At 58.5% G+C, this 20,339-nt stretch overlaps 3 protein-coding genes across 4 annotated transcripts; 1 reads left to right on the forward strand and 2 right to left on the reverse strand.

Moving 5' to 3' along the window:
- Positions 1-248: 248 nt before the first annotated feature.
- On the reverse strand, positions 249-7,567 carry DDA1 (DET1 and DDB1 associated 1). Its single transcript, XM_051639549.1, has 5 exons — positions 7,526-7,567; positions 2,716-2,796; positions 2,356-2,407; positions 1,535-1,596; positions 249-635 (listed from the first exon to the last, which is right to left on the reverse strand). Exons 1-5 carry the CDS (start codon positions 7,526-7,528, stop codon positions 525-527), a joined length of 309 nt encoding a protein of 102 aa, XP_051495509.1. The 5' UTR covers positions 7,529-7,567; the 3' UTR covers positions 249-524.
- A 472-nt stretch (positions 7,568-8,039) lies between these two features.
- On the reverse strand, positions 8,040-9,560 carry MRPL34 (mitochondrial ribosomal protein L34). Its single transcript, XM_051639545.1, has 2 exons — positions 9,493-9,560; positions 8,040-8,443 (listed from the first exon to the last, which is right to left on the reverse strand). The coding sequence occupies exons 1-2, from the start codon at positions 9,528-9,530 to the stop codon at positions 8,140-8,142; spliced, it is 342 nt and encodes a 113-aa protein (XP_051495505.1). The 5' UTR covers positions 9,531-9,560; the 3' UTR covers positions 8,040-8,139.
- Positions 9,561-10,303: 743 nt separating this feature from the next.
- Positions 10,304-20,194, forward strand: ABHD8 (abhydrolase domain containing 8). 2 transcript variants are annotated; one of them, XM_051639468.1, is made up of 6 exons: positions 10,304-10,450; positions 10,643-10,937; positions 16,058-16,820; positions 17,421-17,591; positions 17,734-17,950; positions 18,045-20,194. In XM_051639468.1, the coding sequence occupies exons 3-6, from the start codon at positions 16,066-16,068 to the stop codon at positions 18,192-18,194; spliced, it is 1,293 nt and encodes a 430-aa protein (XP_051495428.1). In that variant the 5' UTR covers positions 10,304-10,450; positions 10,643-10,937; positions 16,058-16,065; the 3' UTR covers positions 18,195-20,194. The 2 variants fall into 2 exon arrangements, with proteins under 2 accessions (XP_051495428.1, XP_051495427.1); XM_051639467.1 differs by lacking the exon at positions 10,304-10,450 and having other exon boundaries at positions 10,464-10,937.
- The last annotated feature ends 145 nt before the right edge of the window (positions 20,195-20,339 follow it).

Raw genomic sequence — 20,339 nt, forward strand, 5'->3', positions numbered from 1 at the left:
GATCCAGCTGACAGCAGGTTTGCTCAGACCAACAGAACCCTCAATGACACCCAGAATTTATGATTATTTTTTTTTTTAAAGTGTGGTGCCAGTTTCAGATCACTTGAGAATAATCCACACCTGGGCTGGGGAGGAGTTAACCACGTGTCACAAGTCAAGGGGCACATGAACTTCAAAGCCTGCCCCACCTCTCCCACCCCAGGCCCCCATCAATCTGATTGTTCAGGTAACAGATCCAACAAAACCTGTGAAAGTGACAGTGTATATTCTTTTTAAAAAGGGGGAACTAAGGTTATACTACATCATTGACTCGTTCCACCGCTGCTCCGGAAGTGTTAGGGCATAAATAAAAAATGGAAGGGGGGGAGGGGGGGGAAAGAAATAAAAATAAATACATTGGCTCCTATGAAGTCAGAAGTGGTTTGGGCTGCATAGTGGAGGGGTGAGAGATGGGGGCAAAAATTTACACACTTGGAGACAAAACAGGAAGCGCCTGCAAAGTAGGAGAGGAGGAAGCCAAGAGTTTAAGTGTCCTCGTTCATGTCCTGGCTGTCTGTCCGAGCGATTTTCCGTGGTGGTGCCGAGTTCTCACCTTCTATTTCCACCTGCTCTTGATCTCTCTTCTTTGCTGCGTTCTGTGGGGACAGGGAGAGCCACAGTGAGACCCTGCAAAGCCTCAGAGTCGTGTTGGTAGAAGAAGGTTTTGTCTGTGGAAGGTTCTGGTGGGACAGGCACTGAGGGTTCTACTCAGTGCTGAACAATCCTTCTGGATTGTTCTTCTGATCTGCAGGTGGGACTAAAGCACCATGGATCTCAGCAACTTTTATGTACAGATCTCAAACAGTGCAGGAACATGAGTAAGATCCTCTTTCCCACTGCTCTGAGTCAGTCCCTGAACCTACAAGGATCTCCCAGAGTCTGTGCCACACACAAAGGCCCCTTTCAGCCTCCAAGTTCCTCATCATTTTCCCTCTCTCCACGTTCCTCTGCAGCCTCTGCTCAGCCCATGGTCACACTCACCACTCCCCCAACTCCCCTCCTAAGCCAGAGCCTTGTTCCCAGTGCTCCCAGCCAGGAATCCCAGTCTCCAGCACCAGCACACACTCCTTTGTGTGCTCCTCATGGGAGAGCTCTGATCCTGCCCCCGAGGCACTTCCACAGCCTCCTTGGTGCCTCCAAACTCTCCTCCCAACCGCCCTGGGGGGGAGAGGAGCTTCACCCTCCTGCAGCAGAGACACTGAGCACAGGGAGACCAACCTGCCAAGGTCACAGAGGAAAAACTGCAGGAGATGATCAACTGCAGCCCCCACCTTCTAGACTAAACACTGAGTCAACATCCCTCAGATTGAAAGAAAAAAATCCAGCCTTTTAAAGAGCAGAGTTGTGGCTCCTGACACCACCTGGGCCTGATCAGCCCTCATCATGAATCTTCACTACCTGGCTGTGATCAGCAGGCAGCTCCAGCAGCCCCAGCCAGCAAAGCAAGGCCAAATAATATTAGGAATATAAGAAGATGCAGAAAACATCACCATACCTTTTTGTCCCACTGCTGGTGTAAGTAACGCAAAAGTATATTTGTCTTTTCTGTAACTATGACTGGAGGGAAAAGAGAGAGAGAGAAACATGGGGGGTCATTTTAAAGAAGAGTTTTGAACTGGTTTAGGCATCACTCCACCACATCACACCCCAGGCAGGGGCCTTTTCAGTAACAGGGACCCTGATCACTTCACAAGGGCAGAGGAAAGGCACAGAACCCAGTGACTGGACACACACGGTGACAGTTCAAGAATGCCCGTGTAGAATCGTGGAACAGTTTGGGTGGGAAGGGACCTTAAAGATCATTTAGTTCCAATCCCCTGCATGGGCAGGGACACCTCCCACCAGCCCAGGCTGCTCCAAGCCCCATCCAACCTGCCCTTCAACACTGCCAGGGATGGGGCAGCCACAGCTTCCCTGGGCAACCTGGGCTAGGGTCTCACCCCCCTCACACCAAAGAATTTCCTCCTCATGTCCAACCTCAACCTCCCTCTTCCACTTTTCATCCATCCCCCCTTGTCCTCTCCCTCCCTGCCCTTGTCCCAAGTCCCTCCCCAGCTTTCCTGGAGCCCCTTCAGGCACTGGAAGGTGCTCTAAGGTCTCCCTGGAGCCTTCTCTTCTCCAGGCTGAACACCCCAACTCTCCCAGCCTGTCCCCAGAGCTGCTCCAGCCCTTGGCTCATCTTTGTGGCCTCCTCTGGCCTCTCTCCAGGAGCTCCATGGCCTTCTTATGTTGGGGGCTCCAGAACTGGACACAGTACTTAATATTAGAACAGAACAAAGTCACTAAAACCATCACACTTGAGGGGGACAGACTTACTTTGCTCAGATGGGTATTCTCTGGTGGGAAGATACACCGAGGGTCGTCTGTTCTATAGAAGAATTGCAACAGTTACAGACCAGAGATGGCAAAAAGCTCCAGTTTTCATGTTTTTCAGGACCTAAGGCCACCCTTAAAGAACATAGATACAACGCAAGCACCACAGATGTGGTTTGGCTGATGTGAGGACACATTCCTCACCAAAGCAAGCAGGAAGTTTTCTTTGCCAATCTCAGCTCATGAACTATCAGCTCTGATCACATGTGCTTTTGAAGAGGCAAAAAAAGACTAATTTTTAAGCTGATTTCACTCTGTGCAAGGAAACCTCCCCCAAAAGCAGGAGGACGTGGCAATACTTACTGATGCTTTACACACAGAGTCCGCATGGAATCTGCTGAAGTTGCTTTTGTTGTAGACTGGTAATCCTTTCAAAAAATCTGCCTGAAAAGACACAGGATGGAAAGGAAGAAGCAGGTGAGGAATCAAAGAGTGATGTTCTGGTTGGTTTGTGCTGGTTCCTGAAGGAGTCAGTCCTGGCAGTGACTGCAGGAACCCAGGGATGCTGCCAGAGAGAGGGGGTGGTTGGACACTGAAACCTGCCCCAAATGGGTTTGGCAATAATGGAATCCCAGACTGGTTTGGGTTGGAAGGGACCTTAAAGATCACCTAGTTCCAACCCCCTGCATGGGCAGGGACACCTCCCACCAGCCCAGGTTGCTCCAAACCCCATCCAACCTGCCCTTCAACACTGCCAGGGATGGGGCAGCCACAGCTTCCCTGGGCAACCTGGGCCAGGCTCTCACCACCCTCACACTCAAGAATTCCTTCCTCATGTCCAACCTAAATCTCCCTCTTCCAGTTGTAATCCATTTCCCCCAACAGAAGCCAATCCCCAGCCTCAGAACTGGGCTTCTTACATCCCCAAAGATCAGTAACTTGGTTAGAAAGCTGCAAATTACATCTCTTCTGGTGATTAAAAAGAGGTATGTGGCCAGTGGGGTGAGCTCTGAGGGAAGGGAGACCCACAGTGTGTGGATCCCAACATCACAGATAATCACAGAATCATTTTGGTTGGAAAAGACCTTTCAGATCACTCAGTCCAACCATTAACCCAGCCCTGCCAAGGCCACCACCAAACCATGTCCCTCAGCACCACATCTACAGCTTCCAAACCCCTCCAGCGATGGGGACTCTACCACCCCCCCAGGCAGCACATTTCCAGGGCCTGACAACCCTTTCCATGAAGAGACTGTTCCCAATATCCAACCAAACAGAGCAGAACTCAGCAGCACAAACCACAGCACCACCCCAGACACTCTGCTGGTGCCTGAAACCCTCCAGTATCCACCCCAGGTCCCACTCTTTGCCACAGACCAAGGGTGGTTCCACAAGGCAACAAACCCCTCATCTCACACTTACCAGCCAACTTCTTTTCCTGAAGGATCAGGTCCCTACACACCTCAGGGCTACTGATCCACCCCAAAATAATAACAACAACCCCAAGCTGTGATGGAAGTGGGCAGATAACCCCTGACAACAAGCCTGTTATCACAGGGCAGCAGAGTTATTTGCTGAGCAGGGGCAGGAGCCCTGCAGAGCCCCCACAGTTGAATTAAGCCACAGCAGCACGAAACAGGAATTTCCTTCTCCAAAGGGGGAGAAAGAGGAACATTATGGGAGAAAACTGAGCTTAGAAATGTGTGCTGGAGCTGCTCCACTCAGAGACAAAGGAAGATGCCTTTAAAGTGAAAACAGGTGATACATGTAAGATGTGATAAGCAGAGAAGAGAGAGGCCTGAGATAGTCCCTCCCCCAGAACCACAACAACACAAATACCAAAACTCAGATCCTGTCACACCAAACACCAATGGATCCTACTTCAGGTCAACATCACCTCCTCCATAAGCCACTTCAACAGGACAGCCAAGTAGGAGATGAAAAGCCACTTCATTTCAGTCTTAGAGGCAAGAAACGAATGGACCCACCAGGGTGGGAGGCCCTGTTGCCATTTAAAGAGAGGCCATAATTCTTATTAATGCTGCATCTTTAATTGAAAACAAAGAGCTGGGCTGAGCCAAACCAGAAAAATATTATTCATACTTTTGTTCTGACAAAGAACTCCACTGGCATCCCAGCTGCCAGGTTCAACCCTTCCCATACCCTTGGTTTGAGGGATAACCTTGCTGAAAACCCCCCACCTGAGGGTTCCAACAGCACATCCCAAGTTCCTCCTGCCCACCTTTAACCCCCAGAGGGAACAACACTTTTTCCCCTGAGCCTTCACTGCCTTTGCTTGTGAATTCCCCAAGACAGAGTCTATTCCTTCCAGGCTAAGGAACCTTTGAACAACTTCCAAAGACACAGCCAGTTTTCCTCCACACAGCCCAGATTTAGGAATTACTAATTACCTGAATCTGTTCAGAAGGTTTGAGGGTCTTGACAAACACCCCAGCACATTTCAAAGCCTCTCACCTTCCCCTTGCATTAAATTTTCAGGCTTTTCCTGACAAAAATCACCTGCTCTGCTCCACCAGCCCCATCCAGGGGGTGACAGACATGACCCTGATGGCTTTTATTGCAGGATTAAAGCCTGACAGCAACTTGGGTTTATTGCTGCTTCCATGAATGGAAAATAACTGCCCTTATTCAGGGGCAGACACACTCGAGTAGCTCTGCAATGAGCTGCAGCTCAGCCCAAGCTCCTCACTCCAGGCTACTTCCAGGAGTGCCCACGTTTCCCTGGGAAGGGGCTGGGTGAGTGGGACCATGGCTCTCCCCAAGAATACCACAGTCTTTTCACGGACTTTTACAGCAGAGTGAGTTATGTCCAGGAAGCTGCAAAAATACTGTTAAAATTACTAGTCAAAATGCAATTTAAATGGTGAACATGGGGGGTTTCCCCCCTCTCAAATATACTAGGAACCAAAGCTGGATATAATAATAGAATCACAGACTGGTTTGGGTTGGAAAGGACCTTAAAGATCATCAGGTTCCAACCCCCTGCATGGGCAGGGACACCTCCCACCAGCCCAGGCTGCTCCAAGCCCCATCCAACCTGCCCTTCAACACTGCCAGGGATGGGGCAGCCACAGCTTCCCTGGGCAACCTGGGCCAGGCTCTCACCACCCTCACACTCCAGAATTTCCTCCTCATGTCCAACCTCCATCTCCCTCTTCCAGTTTAAAACCATTACTCCTTGTCCACTCGGTACAATCTCGTGTCCAAAGTCCCTCCCCAGCTTTCCTGGAGCCCCTTCACCAGTGCAGACTGGGAAGCAGGAAGGTTCCCATGCTCAGACCACACCTGGAGACCACAGCTCCAACAGCCACGAGTGCCTCCCAGCTCCTGGCCACCACTTTTCCTGCTCCTAGCAGCCACTGGCATGGACCAGATCCAGCCCCTCCAGCCCTGCCAGGACTCAACCAGAGCAGAACAGCAGAGACACAGAAACAACTGAGCCTGGAGAGGGACATTTCTCCAGCTCAGGCTCCAGGCAGCACACCCAGACACTCATTACCAGCCCAGCTGCACAGTCAGGTTGTCAGTGACACAGACCATCCCTCAGATAATGACCAGCTATTGTCAGACAACCACAATCCCACTGGATTTCCACACATTTCCACAGCTGACACGACCTCAGACATCACCAAAAAAACCCAAAAAAGCTCCCTGAGGGGGAAATGCCCAGAGTCCTGTTCCTGGATACGCAGAATTAGACAAGACTCCAAGTGTAATGATCCTTATCTGCTCCAAGGGCAGCTGATCAGGAGCCCGGGCAGGTCAGGGCTGTGTTTGCACACCAGATCACCCCTCCCGTGGGGCATCACGTGGGGACACGCTCCCCCCAGCCCCCCCTCTGCCACTTTTTAACCAAGGATAACACGCCCCAGCCAAACTGATTGAGTGTCCTGGGTGGAAGGGAAAAACCAGCCCCTGGACCAAGCAGATGCCTCATTTCCTTTGAGGAAAGGCAAATATAAAACAAAAAACACCCCAAAAAACAGCAAAACCAACCCACCAAAACAAGCACAATTATGCAACCATGACACTAGTTCCCTCTATCATTTGAGAAGTGAGGAGACAAAGATGTATCTACTGTGTCAACAAGGGTGCTCAGCTTCCCAGGAAGACAACAGTCCTCACCCAAAGGCAGAAAGGGGAAAAAACCCACATATCCATGTCCCATCCTCAGCTTTTAAAGGACCTGTGGTAACGAGGCTCAGCACAGGGCTGCTGAGAGCAGAGCTCTGCCCCAGCGTGGTGGATGTGGGCGAGGGGAAAACCACCACCACAGCCTTGGGAATGGCCAGGGAAGCTCCCAACACCTGCACAGGGAGCCCATATGGACACCACTTGTTTGTCCCTTCGACACTGAGCTGGCAGGGAAGCAGAAAGAAAACTCTTCCTCCAGTAATTACCAGGTTGCTACCAAGGGAGGGGGACTGGAAGGCTCTTGGCTGCGACAGTCACCACCCCCCGAGCAGCTGCTGCTGCTTTGGGGGCGCAGAAAGGACTGAACATCCCCCAACAGCCTCAGAGACAGGGGAGCACCCAGACCTCCAGGGTGCTCCAACTTCCTTCCCGTGCCCCCCCAGCCTTGGGGCAGGAGGGCACGCCCGGCAGTGCCCCCGCCCCACCCCGGGGCGGCGGGGGAGCCCGGTCCTGGGGGACCCTCACCCTCCAACCACGGCGAGGAACCCCGACACACCACAGCCCCCCCCTGTCACTAGAAAGGGGGGGGAGCCCCCCCCAGCCTGGGGTGTTCCAACCCCACTCACCCCAGAAAAGGGGCTGCACCCCCAGCTCGGGGTGCCCCTTCCCGCCTCCCCCCCCGCCCCGGGGGTGGGGAGCCCCGCCATCTTAGGGTGCAGCAGCCCTGGGGGTGCGGGGCAGCCCCGGCTCGGAGCGCAGCAACCTCCGCACCCCCCGTCGCTAGGGACGCCCACCCCCCGCCCCCCGCAGCCCCCCGCCCGCCTCCCGCCTCCGCCAAGGCCCCGGGGTGGGGAGGCCGGAGGTGCGGGCCCCGCAGGGCCGGAGGCGGCGGCGGGTCCCCGCTTCCCGGGCTCCGCGGGGCGACGGGGAGCGGCGGGAGGGGCGGCAGCAGCGGCGGGACCCCCCGGGCCGGGGCCGCCGCCTTTGGGGGGGGGGGGGGGGGGGGGGCAGCACCTACCATCTTCGCCGCCGCCCGCCGTGAGGAGCCGCCGCGCCTCGGCCCGCCCCCCGCCGCCACCGCCCGCCCCGCGCGCTCCTATTGGCTGGCGCCGGGCCTCTCTCGCTGCCCATTGGACGCCGCGCCCGTCACTCAGAGAGGCGCCGCGGTGCGCAGGGTTCGGCTGAGGCAGGAAATGCCCAGATGCGCGGGGGGGGGGGGGCGGCGCGGAAGGACCCGGATGTGGCGGCGCCGCTGCCGCAGGGGATGCCGGGAGATGTAGTCCCGCGTCCCCCTGGCCACGTTAATGACGAACGAGGCCGTTAATTGGAAAAGAGTGGCCAAGAGGAGGCCCCTACAGCCCGTCCCAAGCCCAGAGCTGCAGCTGGGAACCAGGACCCCGGTCCTGAAGCACCCCAGGCAGAATTCCCTCATCCAGCCTCCCCCCCGCGGCTCCCGCCACCCCAAAAACCCCGCGGCTTTCCTCCCCCCTGGAAGTTTGGGAGCGCAGGAAGGGCAAGGGCAGTCACCGGGCTCAGGTGTTCACAGGTTTTTATCTCCCGCCCGCACGCACAACACGGGAGCCGTGTCCGTCGGGAGCCAGGACAGCCCCAGGGCTGGATCGGGAAGAGGTTTCAGTGGGTCAGGGACTTCCTGCCCTTCAGCATCCTGCGCAGGATGACGGCGACGCCGGCCGGGCTGCTGATCCGCCGGATCCAGCCGTGGGTCCGCTTGCGTTTGCGGTTGTTGGGCTGGTACTCGTTCCCTCGCGCCTTGGTGCGGAGCTGCGGGAGGTGCCAGGGGGACCCGGCGCCGGGAAGGAGCCCCCGGGGGCTGGAGAGGAGCTGGATTCCCAGAGGGAGCCGCAGGGAGGGCGAGAGGAGCGAGGCCGCTCGGAGCGGGGCAGGGCGGGAGGGAGGCGGCTGCAGGAGGAGGAATCTGTGGGGAAAGAGGGGGGAAAAAAGGGTGGAAAAGAGAAAAAAAAAAAGGGGGTGCTTCTTAAAAGGGGCTGTCGTGAGAGTGCTGGGAGATCCCTCAGGAAATCAGAAGGAAGCAGTGAGCACGGCAGCCAGCAGGGACACCCCGGGATAACCAGGACTAGGTGATCTTTCGAGGTCCCTTCCAACCCCTAGGATTCTCTAAGAAGTGAATTAATCAAGAGGTGATCGATTAATTAAAGGGTGTCCCATGTAAATCACCCACTTGGCAGAGAAGCCTTGAGGTCCAGCTATTCAGACGGAGCTCCCCTGAGGTCTGTCTGCTGCACCTCAGGGATGCAGGAGGTGATAAAGGAGAATCAGAATCAAAGAGATTGATGGTTAAACCAGCCCGGGGCCGTTGGAGCCACAGAACTCGGGATATTGTGTCCTGCAGGTGAACTTAGCTCATTATAATGTCATTATAATAGTAAAAAATCACACCCCCCCGCGTCAAAAAGACCCCTGCTCAAGTGAAGACCCTTCCCCAGAGCATCTGTGATAGTAGAAATAATGATGTGACCATATTATAACTAGATGTTAATCACTCACCAATCCCTATAAGGAGGATGGGCTTAGAAACTTACTAACTTTACAGTTTTGGGTATAAACACGACATGAAAAACCTCCCTTGTTGTGCTTGGCTTGTGGGAAGGCAGAAGCCTGCAGGAAATCACAGCGTCTCCTTCCTAAACGTGGTCCCTTCATCTGCCTTTTGGGAGGAAGGTGACAAGGGGGGGGGAGGGACGAAAGCTGGGAGAGGGAGGTTGGACATGAGGAGGGAATTCTGGAGTGTGAGGGTGGTGAGAGCCTGGCCCAGGTTGCCCAGGGAAGCTGTGGCTGCCCCATCCCTGGCAGTGTTGAAGGGCAGGTTGGATGGGGCTTGGAGCAGCCTGGGCTGGTGGGAGGTGTCCCTGCCCGTGCAGGGGGTTGGATCTGGACGATGCCTCCAGCTCAAACCGCTCTGTGGCCCCACGAGACCCCGGCCCCGCCCCCCACCCCCCCCGTTACCTGCCGCCGACCCGCGCCCGCAGCCCCAACGCCGCCATCGTCCCCGCGGCCAGCGCCGCCCCCCAACAACGCCGCCTCCCATTGGCTCCTTCCCGCCAGCGCTTCCGGCCCGGCCGCCGCAAGGGACGACGGGGGTTGTAGTCCTGGGGACGGCCCGGCCCGCCGCGCTGTCTCCATGGCAACGGGGAGCGGCCGCCCCCCCCTCCCCCCCGGGGGTCTGGGGGGGCTCGCCCCTGTCACCAGCAGCAGCCCCCCCGAGGGGGCTCCTGCTCCGGGACGGCTCCGCTCCGGCGCTCGGGACCCTCCGGGGGGGGGGGTGCAGGTCGGGGCTCCCCAGGGGACCCCCGAGGGGTGTCCCTCCCCGGGGCGCTGTCACCGCGGGCCGCGCCGTGCCCCGGTGTCCGTTCCCTGGCGGAGGCCCCAGGAGGGCGGGGGGGGGCTCTGGTCACACCCCCCCCCCGTCTCGTGCACACGCGCGTGCCCGGAGCACGAGCAGCGCGCGTGCCCGGCACCCGCCGAGAGGTGCAGCCCCTGCCCTCCCCGAGGGGCTGGAACGCGAGTTCCCTGCATCTTGTTCAGCAGGGAGATGAGGTGGAGGAGGCAGTTCGCATTGGGGGGGCGGGGGGGGGGGGCTCAGCAGGCGAGGGGCTGGTGGCCCGGGGGGCTCAGGCATCCGCACCGCCTGCTCTGCTCATCGGGGAGAAGCCTTCACCTTGCCCCGTCACCTCGCCCAGGGGTTTTTTTTACGTGTCCCCCCCCAGAAATCAGCCTGTCGGGGTGAGGGGATGTGACTGCAGCCCCCCCTCCCCCCCCCCAGCCGTGAAAATACCCCCGAGACCCTCCTGCCTGTCTGCTCATCCTCCTGCCCCAGCCCCTGCGGGCTTCATGTCACCTGCGCTGAGCTCCGAGACCTTCCTGGCGCTGACACGGCCTTTGGGAAGCTGCGAATACCATCAGGGTGAGAAAACGGTAAAAAGTAAGAAGGAAATGGGCAAATCCCCCCCGTTGGAAGGGGCTGAAACCCAGGGCGAGTCCCCAGGCTCCCCCCGGGCGGGCGGCGGGGCTGAGTTTGACTGGCAAGTCTCCTTGTCTGTCACACCGAGATCCCTCCTCCTTTAGGAGGGATTTAAGGGGCTTTCTATGGCTATAGGCGACAAGGACAAATAGCACCCCCAAACCCCAGAGCTCAGCGATGAAGCTGCTGGCGGGGAGGAGATGGAAGGAGAGATGCCGGGCTAAAGCAGACGAGCTGAGCTGAAGGGATCGCTCCATCCTTCCCCAGCAGCGAGGCAGAAGGAAAAATGTAATCGGAGGAGCTGGAAAGCTGAGCAGCCTGGCAGAGCCTGCACCCTGCACCTCTGCTCCTCTGCCCTTACTCGCCTCCTGCAGGATTTAAGCCTTTCATTTGCCATCTCGACTCCTGGCCATCCCCGTCAATAAATGAGGTGAGATCCCTCCCCTCCTGCCCCTCTCCCTTTGTGCTGGCAGCACCAGCCGCGCTGCAGGGAGGGGGGGGGAAGGTGCATGGGGAGCAAAATTCGGGTTTGAGGGTGGTTTGCTGGGTTTTTGTTTTCTTTCCAGAAGGGCTTTTAAGAGGCGTGAAACGGGATCGTGGGGAAAGGAGGGGAGCCGGGAGAAGGGGAGCAGCAGGGCATTCCTCGGGCTTAGATAACCCCGTGCTCTCCAGCCTGTGTCTCGGTGGATGGGATTATAAAAAAAAAAAGCTGCCGGGTGATAAAACTTGAAGGAGGCTTCAGCTGTGATGCAATGGCAGCGCAGGATTGCTGGCTGCGCCCGGGAGCTGCTGTTGCTACCTTCCCTCTCCAATCCGCTTGGATTTGCGGCTGGAGCCCGAGGGGGCACCTGCCCGGCAGAGGGGGCAGCCTCTGCTGCTTCTCCTGCCTCCTTCCCAAGGTTGCTCCCGGCCGGAATCCAACCCGTTCCTTCCTGCGGTGGGGCCGGCCGCGATCCCTGGGGAATTGCGAGCGGTTTGGGAAGCGGAGGGGGGAGGAAAGGCTGTTAAGCGGGATTTCTCCCTGCCGCGGGGGTCAGGCCGAGGTTACTCCGCTGGGCTTTGCATAATCTTTTGTTTCTCAAGGTCTTTTTTCCTCCCTCGAGAAGCTCCGTGCCGGGCGGGCAGCGGCGCCTCCGCCCGCTCCTCCCGGGGACGCGGTTCGTTCCCTCCCGCGGGGACCCCAGCGGGGTCCTGCGGCCGCCGAGGTGGGGACGGGGGGGGGAACCGGTTCCCCCTCCTCCCGGGAAGGCTGCGGCTGCATCCCTGCAGGACTCAGGGCTGCCTCCCTGCTGTTCCGTCCCTGCGGCTGATCAAGCCTTCCTGGCTGCTCATTCCAGACTGTCCTGATCAAGCTGCTGTAACTGGGGAAGCCAGGCGGGACGGAATAAACCCCGGTGCTTGTCACCACCTGGAGTGGCTTTTTCACATTCCCCCCGAGGGAATTTTACTTCGCAGGACCAACACGAAACGTTCTCTTGCCTGTCTCTGCCTGCTTAAACAGCCGGGCTCTTTATGTGCTTCTTGATGCTGCAGTTTCCCCACTTTGCAGGGAGAGAATGACCAGGGAAGGCTGGGAAGAGCATAATAATATTTGCCCATTCCTCAGGAGTGTCGTGTGTCATCATTAATACTGGCGAGCCCCGGAGGGATTAGAGCTGAACAAATGATGCTGGCAGGTCGGATGCTGGCTGCAGCACATCCCAGCCTCCTCTCCAGCACCTTTCCTCCCAGGATCTGCAAGGAATTAGCAGATACCAGGTCCTTGCTGCTCCCGGTGGGGGTCCAGGGCTCTGTGCAGGGAGGTGCTGGGTTATGGGGAGGTTCGTGGCTCCCACATGTGCTGCTGCTCTGGTAAATCATGCTCTTGGCTCCATTATGGGGACCCAATGTTTACCAGGACTTCTCTGGGCAAGGACAAGCTCAGGAGACATGCTGTCCTTTCTCCTGCCCACAATTCAAGGTCTTCCCAGAGGGGACAGGACAGGAGGAGGAGCAGATGATTTTTTTTTTTTCATTCCCAGTATCCTGGATGCTTGGGACATCAGCTGTCCCCAGCAACCTCAGAGGGACAGGACCCCCATGGGGAGCAGGACCAGGAGGGTGTTTGGGGCAGAGAAGACCCTTTTCCCTGAAGGTTAGCAAGGGAAGAGCCCACACCTGGGGCAGATGTGGTGTGAGCCAGGCCCTCACACACCACCCCACAGATTCCATGTCACCTCCACGGGCTCTGTGCCAGCCCCTGGTGGCTGCCTGTCATGTTTCCCCCTCAGACTTCCCTCCCTCCTGCCATATCTCATCTCATCCCATTTTTCCTTGGTGCCATCGAGTCGTACAAAACCCGAGGCGCTGCAGCCCGAAGTAGGTCAGTAAGTTGTTTTTCTCCCTGCTGGGTTGTCCATCATGGGCGGTGGGGAGGGTGAAGCTGGAAGACTCCACATGGATGCTCCAGGATGAGGTCTGGACCTTGGGCCATAAATCATCCTCCTGGGATGAATCCCAGCATCCCTCCAGCATTCCCTCTCAGCTGGGAGCTGTTTCCTGGGGGCAGCTGTGATTTTAGGGGAAGTGTGCAGAAACCAGGATGTGGGAATGAGTTCAGGGTGAAACCATCCACCTTCCCAAGCCCCATTCCATGTCCTGGGCCTTGGGAACCAGCAGCAGGTTCACGCTGTTCCTGACTCATTGTTTGCCTGCCCTTACGTAACCGGTGCCGAAATCCACGGAAGGGAGCCAGGATGGAGGGGATGGGAAGCAGTTCGTTGCCATGGTTACCAGCATCTTTGCGAAGTTCTTCGCATCCATCTGGCTTCAATTTCCAGCCCTTTTCATCCCAGCAGCCCTGGATGTTTTCTGGGTGAGTGGGAGGTGGGAGACAGGCACGATTCCCCTCCCGGCCCCGAGACGAGGCCTGACCTGGAGCCGAGTGGCTCAGCCCCCTCCAGTTCCCACCTGGCACAGCTCCATCAGGATGAACTCACGGATAGGACTGGAGTAGTGGTTTCTCAGCTGCAGGAACTGCCACATCCCAGACCACGAGCTCCAACCTGGGTATATCCAAGTGGAGGCATCTCAGCCCTGGCTCCTGCAGCAGGATCTGGGCTCATACCTAGAGCTGATGATGCTGGAGGATGGATCCGTGGCCTGAGCCTGGACTCCTGGATCTGCCTTCAGAGCTCTTGGATGTGCCTGCAGAGCTCCTGACTGCCAGAGCCTTCCAGCAAATCAATTCTGGAAGCCAACAGGATGGACTAATCGAGTTAATCCCGAGAAGTCCAGCGACATCGAGGCGGTTTGGCCAGAAATCCTGTTTCTAATCCATCCAGAGCTCACGAGCACCCTGTGAGATAGAGGCGCAGTGCAGAGCCAGGCTTTGTGGAAATCGGAGGCAGGATCATGTCCAGGTCCCACTGGTCCAGGTCCAGTGCCAGTGCAGGATGTAGCCCACCAGCCATGGGCAGGGCTTGTGGAGACCTCACAGTTGTGCTGGTGGGGGTTGGTTTTCTATCTCCCCCCGGGTTTTCCGCCTGCCCAGAGCTGCTTGGGGATGCTGAGCAGCCCCAGCCTGATGCTTGAAAGCACAGCACGTCCCTCCCAGTGCCAAGGCACCTTCATCAGGGTTCCAGCCAGGCTGGTGCCCAGCTCCTCAGGCTCATCTCCCCTCTGGAAGCACAGCTCAGCAGAGCAGGCTGGCCCCTTGCCAGCAAGGTCTGGATTTGGCTTCTCCTTCCCGGGACTCTGGGGCTTCCTGCTCGTCAGCTTGGATGGGTCCATCAGTGCAGCTGCATCCCAGATGGATGTGCTTGTGTCTGGAAGAGAGATCAGTGACACAAGGCCAGGCACAAACAAGAGAGCTGGGAATACTGTGCCCCTCACTGGAGAGCAGGATCACCTGGGACTGGCTTTGCTGCATTTCCAGTCCCTCCAGTTCAGCACCCAGAGCCTCATGTGGTGTTTCCATGGGCTTGGGGCCACTCTCCCTGGCAGAGCCAGGCCAGATTCAAGCACTGGCCACTGTCCCGAGAGCTGGCAGCACTCCCTGGATAAGCCACTCCAGCTTTGCCAAGGGAACCATTACCCAGATCACCCACCTGGAGCAAACAGGCTGGTTTTCCCTGGGGAAATGCACCAGCCGGGTGTTGGGTGGGAGCACGTGGGCTCCTTGCCCACCAGCAGCTCCTGGCAGAGCCTCTCCAGCCCCTAGGAGCCTTGTGGGGGCCGGGCTGGGTGTGTTGGGGTCCCTGGGGTCTCCAAGCAGGGCACAGTGTTGGCTTCTCCAAGTGCAGTGAAGGGTAAAAGCCACGGAGGGAGAGGCCTGAGCACCCCCCCAACCCCCCTCCATCCCTCACTTCTCATGCTCTGCCAGCAAATCCCGCTGGCTGCCCCTGGAGGGGCTGTTAGGGGAGCAAAATGGGCTGCTCCTGACACCATTCCTGGGATTTAGGTGTTTAATTCCCCCCCAGGAATGTGCTTTTCATTCTCTTCCACGGGGGTCGTGGTGGGTACCCTCAGCCCGTGCCCCCTCCTGCAGGGACAGCCCCTCTGCCCAGCCCCGGCTCCCGCTCTCTTTGCCAACACCATCAATAATTCACCGTGTGGAGCTTCATCAATAATAAACACACCTCAGGGCTGCCAGCCCAGGGAGGCAGGGACCTCTCAGCCCCCTCCACAGCCACCCTGGGCACCACTGGGATGGGACCAGGCTCCAGTCCCACCACCAACACTCCCAGTGCCACCAGCCTTTCCTACCTCACGTTTTGGTGGTCCCTGAATCCACAGCCCCCTCCTGGGTGCATCTGGAAGAGGAAATGTCAAGGAATGAGCCTTGGGGACAGCAAGGACAGTGCCACGTCCCCCCACAACCCTCCTGGCGCTTGGGTGGGGATGTGAGGAGGGGGTTCCCAACCCCCAGGTGGGCACTGGGTTGCTGCCCTGACTCTACTGCTGAGTTACCTTCAGCCTTGGTTGGCAGTGACTGTAACTGAAACCTCCCTCTCCAGCCCCTGCAATTTCCATCTCTCACTGTTTGTGTCAGTGGTTTAGACTGGCAATTCATAATATATATATATATATATAATTGGTATAAATTATGTATTTTCATAGCAGGATCCTTCCTTAGCTCTGCATTTGGTGCCAGAAACAGCATCTGCATTTCAAATGGGCTGTTCCTTGCGTGCTCCTTCCCTGGCTGGGGCTGATCCCTCCTCAGGGGCAGCAGCTGCGTGCCAGGGACTGCAGGGCTCTGCAGCCCCTCCAGCTCCTCTCTGCTGGGCCAGCGTCTGTCACAGCAGCCCGGGGACAGGGACACAGCCCAGACAAAGCTGGTCAGGGAGCACTGCCTCTGCCTCTGCTCAGGAACAGGAGCCTGTCGGCCGAGACGGGCTGTGCATTTGGGGATCACCAGGTTCACCCCCAATGCCTCCCCCCGAGGCACCTTCTGCCCTGCTTTGTGCTGCTGTGGGGGCTGGCAGCAAAGCAGGGAGGGGACCGGGACCCCCAGCAGGTCCCTATCGGGTGCTGGAGCTCATTACTAACCCCCTCTTGCCTGTGCAGGGAGCATAATGCTGAACAGCATCACCGATGGGTTCCTGTGCTGCCTGATGGGCAAGGCCACCAACGCGGTGGGGCCGCTGGACAGCGTTGAGTCCAGCAACGGCTACAGCTTCATGGAGGTGAAGCCGGGGAGGATCCTACGGATCAGGCACAGCACCCCGAGCCGCCCGGCCCCGGAGGAGCCCCAGGAGCCCCAGCCCGGGGCCCTGGCCCGGGGCACCGTGCACTGCAAGCGCAGGATCACCGTCTACCGCAACGGGCAGCTGGTGATCGAGAACCTGGGCGACGCCGTCCGCTCCGAGATCCTGCACTGCCAGAACAGCTCGGGGGAACCCAACAGCACCGTGGAGCTGGAGCTGCCCGACCTGGCTGGCCAAGCTCCTGCCCAGGGACCCGCCAGCAGCCCGGGATGCGGCACGAGGGAGGGACCTCCCGCCCCCGGCAAGCGACGGAAGAGGAAGCCCAAGAAAGTCATCAACATCGACTGCAAGAAGCAGATCACGAGCTGCAAAGGGACGCACAGCGACGTCGTCCTCTTCTTCATCCACGGCGTGGGCGGCTCCCTGGACATCTGGAAGGAGCAGCTGGACTTCTTCACCAAGCTGGGCTACGAAGTGGTGGCTCCTGACCTTGCTGGCCATGGCTGCAGCTCGGCTCCCCAGATTGCTGCTGCCTACACCTTCTATGCCCTGGCTGAGGACATGAGGGCCGTCTTCAAGCGCTACGCCAAGAAGAGGAACATCCTGATAGGACACTCCTATGGGTAAGGGATGGATTCCTCCCCACCCCATCCTCCCCTTGGCAGCGAACGCCCAACAAATCCTGCACTTTGGTGGCTGAGGAGCAGAGGAGGGGTGTGGGGCTTCCCCTTCTGGGTTTATCCCTCAGCTCTGATCTTCTACATCCTCTTGGTGTGTGTCCCTGGGTCCAGATAATCCCAGAGCCTGTCTTCTGGCGAGGAAGATGGAGCCTATAAATAGAGTAAGCCCAAGAAAGGTCATTAGATGGAGACTAAGCAGTGCAAAGAGCAGCCCTAGGAGGAGAGAGAGACAGAAATTAGCTCCAACCTGGGCAGGATCAGATCAGGACAAGGTTGGTCTAGGCTGCTGGGCACCCAAGAAGGTCTCAGCACCCTGCTTTGGTCTGTACAGGAGAAAAATCCCCAAGCTCAGCTCCTCTGCCTAGGCTCTGAGGGGTCTGACTGGGGCTACCCTGCCCCAGAAAGGGGGAGCATGGGTCAAACAAAGGGATGTAGCCAGGCTCCAGCCATGTATCCTTGGGATGTGCCTTGGGGTGCAGCATCCAGTAGTGCTATGGGATCAGGGCATGGTCCCCTTGCCCACCACCTCTGTCCCCTCCACAGGGTGTCCTTCTGCACCTTCCTTGCCCACGAGTACCCAGACCTGGTCCATAAGGTGATCATGATCAACGGCGGGGGCCCGACGGCGCTGGAGCCCAGCCTCTGCTCCATCTTCAACATGCCCACCTGTGTGCTGCACCTCCTGTCCCCGTGCCTGGCCTGGAGCTTCCTCAAGTGAGTGGCCATCCTGGCACGGCAGCGGGTTGTCCCCGGCCACCCTGGGGGGGGACCCGCAGCAGGGGCAGGGACACCCCGTGCTCCCCAAAGGTTAACCACGCTGGCTTCACCCTCTGCCCACACTGGCTCTGTCCCACAGGGCTGGCTTTGCTCGCCAGGGTGCCAAAGAAAAGCAGCTGCTGAAGGAAGGCAACGCCTTCAACGTCTCCTCCTTCGTGCTGCGCGCCATGATGAGCGGGCAGTACTGGCCCGAGGGTGACGAGGTTTACCACGCCGAGCTGGCAGTTCCCGTGCTGCTGGTCCATGGCATGCACGACAAGTTCGTCCCGGTGGAGGAGGATCAGAGAATGGCTGAGGTGAGAGCTGAGAGGGGCTGGGGTCTGCCCTCAGAGCCTGGCGGGGCGGGCAGGGGGCTGGTCCCGGTAACACCCACCGTCCACCTCCCTCCAGATCCTGCTGATCGCCTTCCTGAAGGTGATCGACGAGGGCAGCCACATGGTGATGATGGAGTGTCCCGAGACCGTGAACACGCTGCTCCACGAGTTCGTCCTGTGGGAGCCCGAGACGCCAGCAGGGGACGGGCAAGGGGAGAAGAAATAAGGCAGCGGGAGGCGGTGACCGGGCTGCTCCCGTGGGAGAGACGTTTCGGAGAGGAGAAGGGTTTGTGAGAGCGGAGGGGCGTGCCCGAGGCCGCCCCCGCCGGGAGCTCAGCCCATTTTCTTTCCCGGCCGCAGCGGAGGCTGGTGGCGGAGCACGGAGGCTCCCCTGGGCAGGGGTGTGCGGGGCCAGCAGGGGGAACACGGCAGACCTGGTCCCTGTCCCCTCGGGGATGGCACGACAGCCGCTGGAGCGGCTTCATCCCGTTTCTTTGTAGTATTATTTTCCTCATGCAGCGACCGGCCGGGGACGGAGAGGAGGCGGCTGCGGGGAGACCGGTCCCACCTGCAGCAAAATAGGAAGAACTCAGAGAGGTTCCTCCAGGGAGAGCACATCGGCTCCGGCACCTTCCCGGCCAGGGCTGGAGGAGCTGAGCTGGGATTGTTTTAAGGAGAAGCCAAAGGCTGCTCGGCCTCAGCAGCAGGACTTGCCTCTCTGAGCCCTGCAGTGCCTCGTTGGAGCTGCCTGTGGGGACAGGGGGATGGGATCATCGTTGATGCCAGCAGGCACACACGGGGCACCCAGCAGCTCCTGCCTGCACAGCTCAGCTCTGCCTGGCCAGGAGATGAGGACCAGGAGGTGACCTGCCTGGCCAGGACCATCAGCTTCCCCGCCACAGAGGGACACAGTGGGGAGGACAACACCAGACCTGAGCTCTCCTGTCGTTCCCCAGTGCTACTGTCTGTGCAGTCACATCCCCAACCACCGTGGCTTTAGGTACCACAGCACTGGCTTCTGCAGAGCCCCCTGTCCCCTCCTGCTGCCACGTCCTTGGAGCCATTGCCACCACACAGCGACTCCCGCAGTGTCTGATCCACTCACCCTTCCCAGCTTCCAGCTCCTCCACAGCTCCAGGACCCACCACGTGCTCCCGGACCACATCCCAGCTGGAGTCACACTCATCCCTGGTGCACTGGGGGACCAGCAATAGCCCATTGCCTTCCGCTGTGTCTGTCCCTGCCAGCAGCTCCCGAAGGATCCGTGGGGTCTCGGAGCAGCGACACAAACCACCGTGGTCTGATCCCAACGCTCACCTTCTGTACATAACCCACCAGTCCTGTCGTCTTCTTCCCTCCGTGCTCTGTTTTCTGCTGCCAGCAGCTGGGCAGGCCTGAGAAGGTACATGAGAAGTGTCCGGTTGGGCCCCGGTGCCATGGCAGGGGTTCCCAGCCGAGGGATGGGAGGGACCCCAAGCGAGCAGGGAGGATGCTCAGCACAGCCAGTGCCCAGCCCTGTGCCACCCCACAGAGCGGAGCCATTCCCTGCTTTGCTTCCCTCTTATTTCCCCCATCTAAACCAAAGAAACAACCAATCCCATGGAAACCTCACCCTTGTCCCACGTCCCACCCAGACCCCCCCCTTGCTGGCACTGTGCTGAGGCAACCAGCTTGCTCCAGGGGCTCCCAGCTGGCAGGGCTGCTCCCACAGCAGCTGGCACCCACCTGCAAGGTGCTTTTCCCCAAGGCTGAGCCCACTTCCCTCCCCAAAAGGACACATGTAGAAGAAAGAAGGGTCCTTCAGAGCCAGCCCTGGCGTCACAGGGACCCTGTGTGACCAGTGTCCCCAGGCAGCCCCCCTTCTTCAATCCCAGCATCGGGGCAGAGCTGCCCCCCCTGCCTGCCCCTGCCACAGCCTGTCTCATAATGAGAATTTTAACGACCCCAAGTTCAGATGGTTTCCACAAGCTTTCCTGACACCAGCTCCCCCCTCCCCAGCACACCCAGGGGCTGCAACCAGCCAGAAATGCCACCATACTCAAAAAAACCACAGCTCTGCAATCCCTGGGCCCCTGTCAGTGCCAGCCCATGAGCCACAGCTCCTCAACCTCTGTTTGCCACCGAGTCTGTGTCGCTTGTACCCACGTCGCTTGTGCCACGGCCAAGGCAGCCCCTGCCCCATCCTCCCCCCACCCCCCCCGAGCCTCGCGCCATCCTAGTGCCATTTCAGACAGTAAAAATGTGTTCTATTCTCACCTGCCTCCAGCCCAGTGATGGGGAAAGCTGGGGTGGGCATTGGGGGGGACACATGGCTGCCCAGGAGCACGGAGAGGTGGGGGAATCGCAGCCAGAAATTACTCACAGCTTGGAT

Source organism: Apus apus, chromosome 24 (assembly GCF_020740795.1).
Source record: "Apus apus isolate bApuApu2 chromosome 24, bApuApu2.pri.cur, whole genome shotgun sequence".
Classification (NCBI taxonomy): Eukaryota; Metazoa; Chordata; class Aves; order Apodiformes; family Apodidae; genus Apus; species Apus apus.

What these genes read in the sequence shown, in the direction of transcription:
- ABHD8 (XM_051639468.1), top strand. Translation starts at nt 16,066, where the DNA reads ATGCTGAACAGCATCACCGATGGGTTCCTGTGCTGCCTGATGGGCAAG. An exon ending in CTGATAGGACACTCCTATGG is followed by an intron (nt 16,821 to 17,420) that starts GTAAGGGATGGA and finishes TCCCCTCCACAG; the next exon opens with GGTGTCCTTCTGCACCTTCC. An exon ending in AGGATCAGAGAATGGCTGAG is followed by an intron (nt 17,951 to 18,044) that starts GTGAGAGCTGAG and finishes ACCTCCCTCCAG; the next exon opens with ATCCTGCTGATCGCCTTCCT.
- MRPL34 (XM_051639545.1), bottom strand. Translation starts at nt 9,530, where the DNA reads ATGGCGGCGTTGGGGCTGCGGGCGCGGGTCGGCGGCAG. An exon ending in CGGGCGCGGGTCGGCGGCAG is followed by an intron (nt 8,444 to 9,492) that starts GTAACGGGGGGG and finishes CTTTCCCCACAG; the next exon opens with ATTCCTCCTCCTGCAGCCGC.
- DDA1 (XM_051639549.1), bottom strand. An exon ending in ACTCTGTGTGTAAAGCATCA is followed by an intron (nt 2,408 to 2,715) that starts GTAAGTATTGCC and finishes ATTCTTCTATAG; the next exon opens with AACAGACGACCCTCGGTGTA. An exon ending in ACCAGCAGTGGGACAAAAAG is followed by an intron (nt 636 to 1,534) that starts GTATGGTGATGT and finishes CTGTCCCCACAG; the next exon opens with AACGCAGCAAAGAAGAGAGA.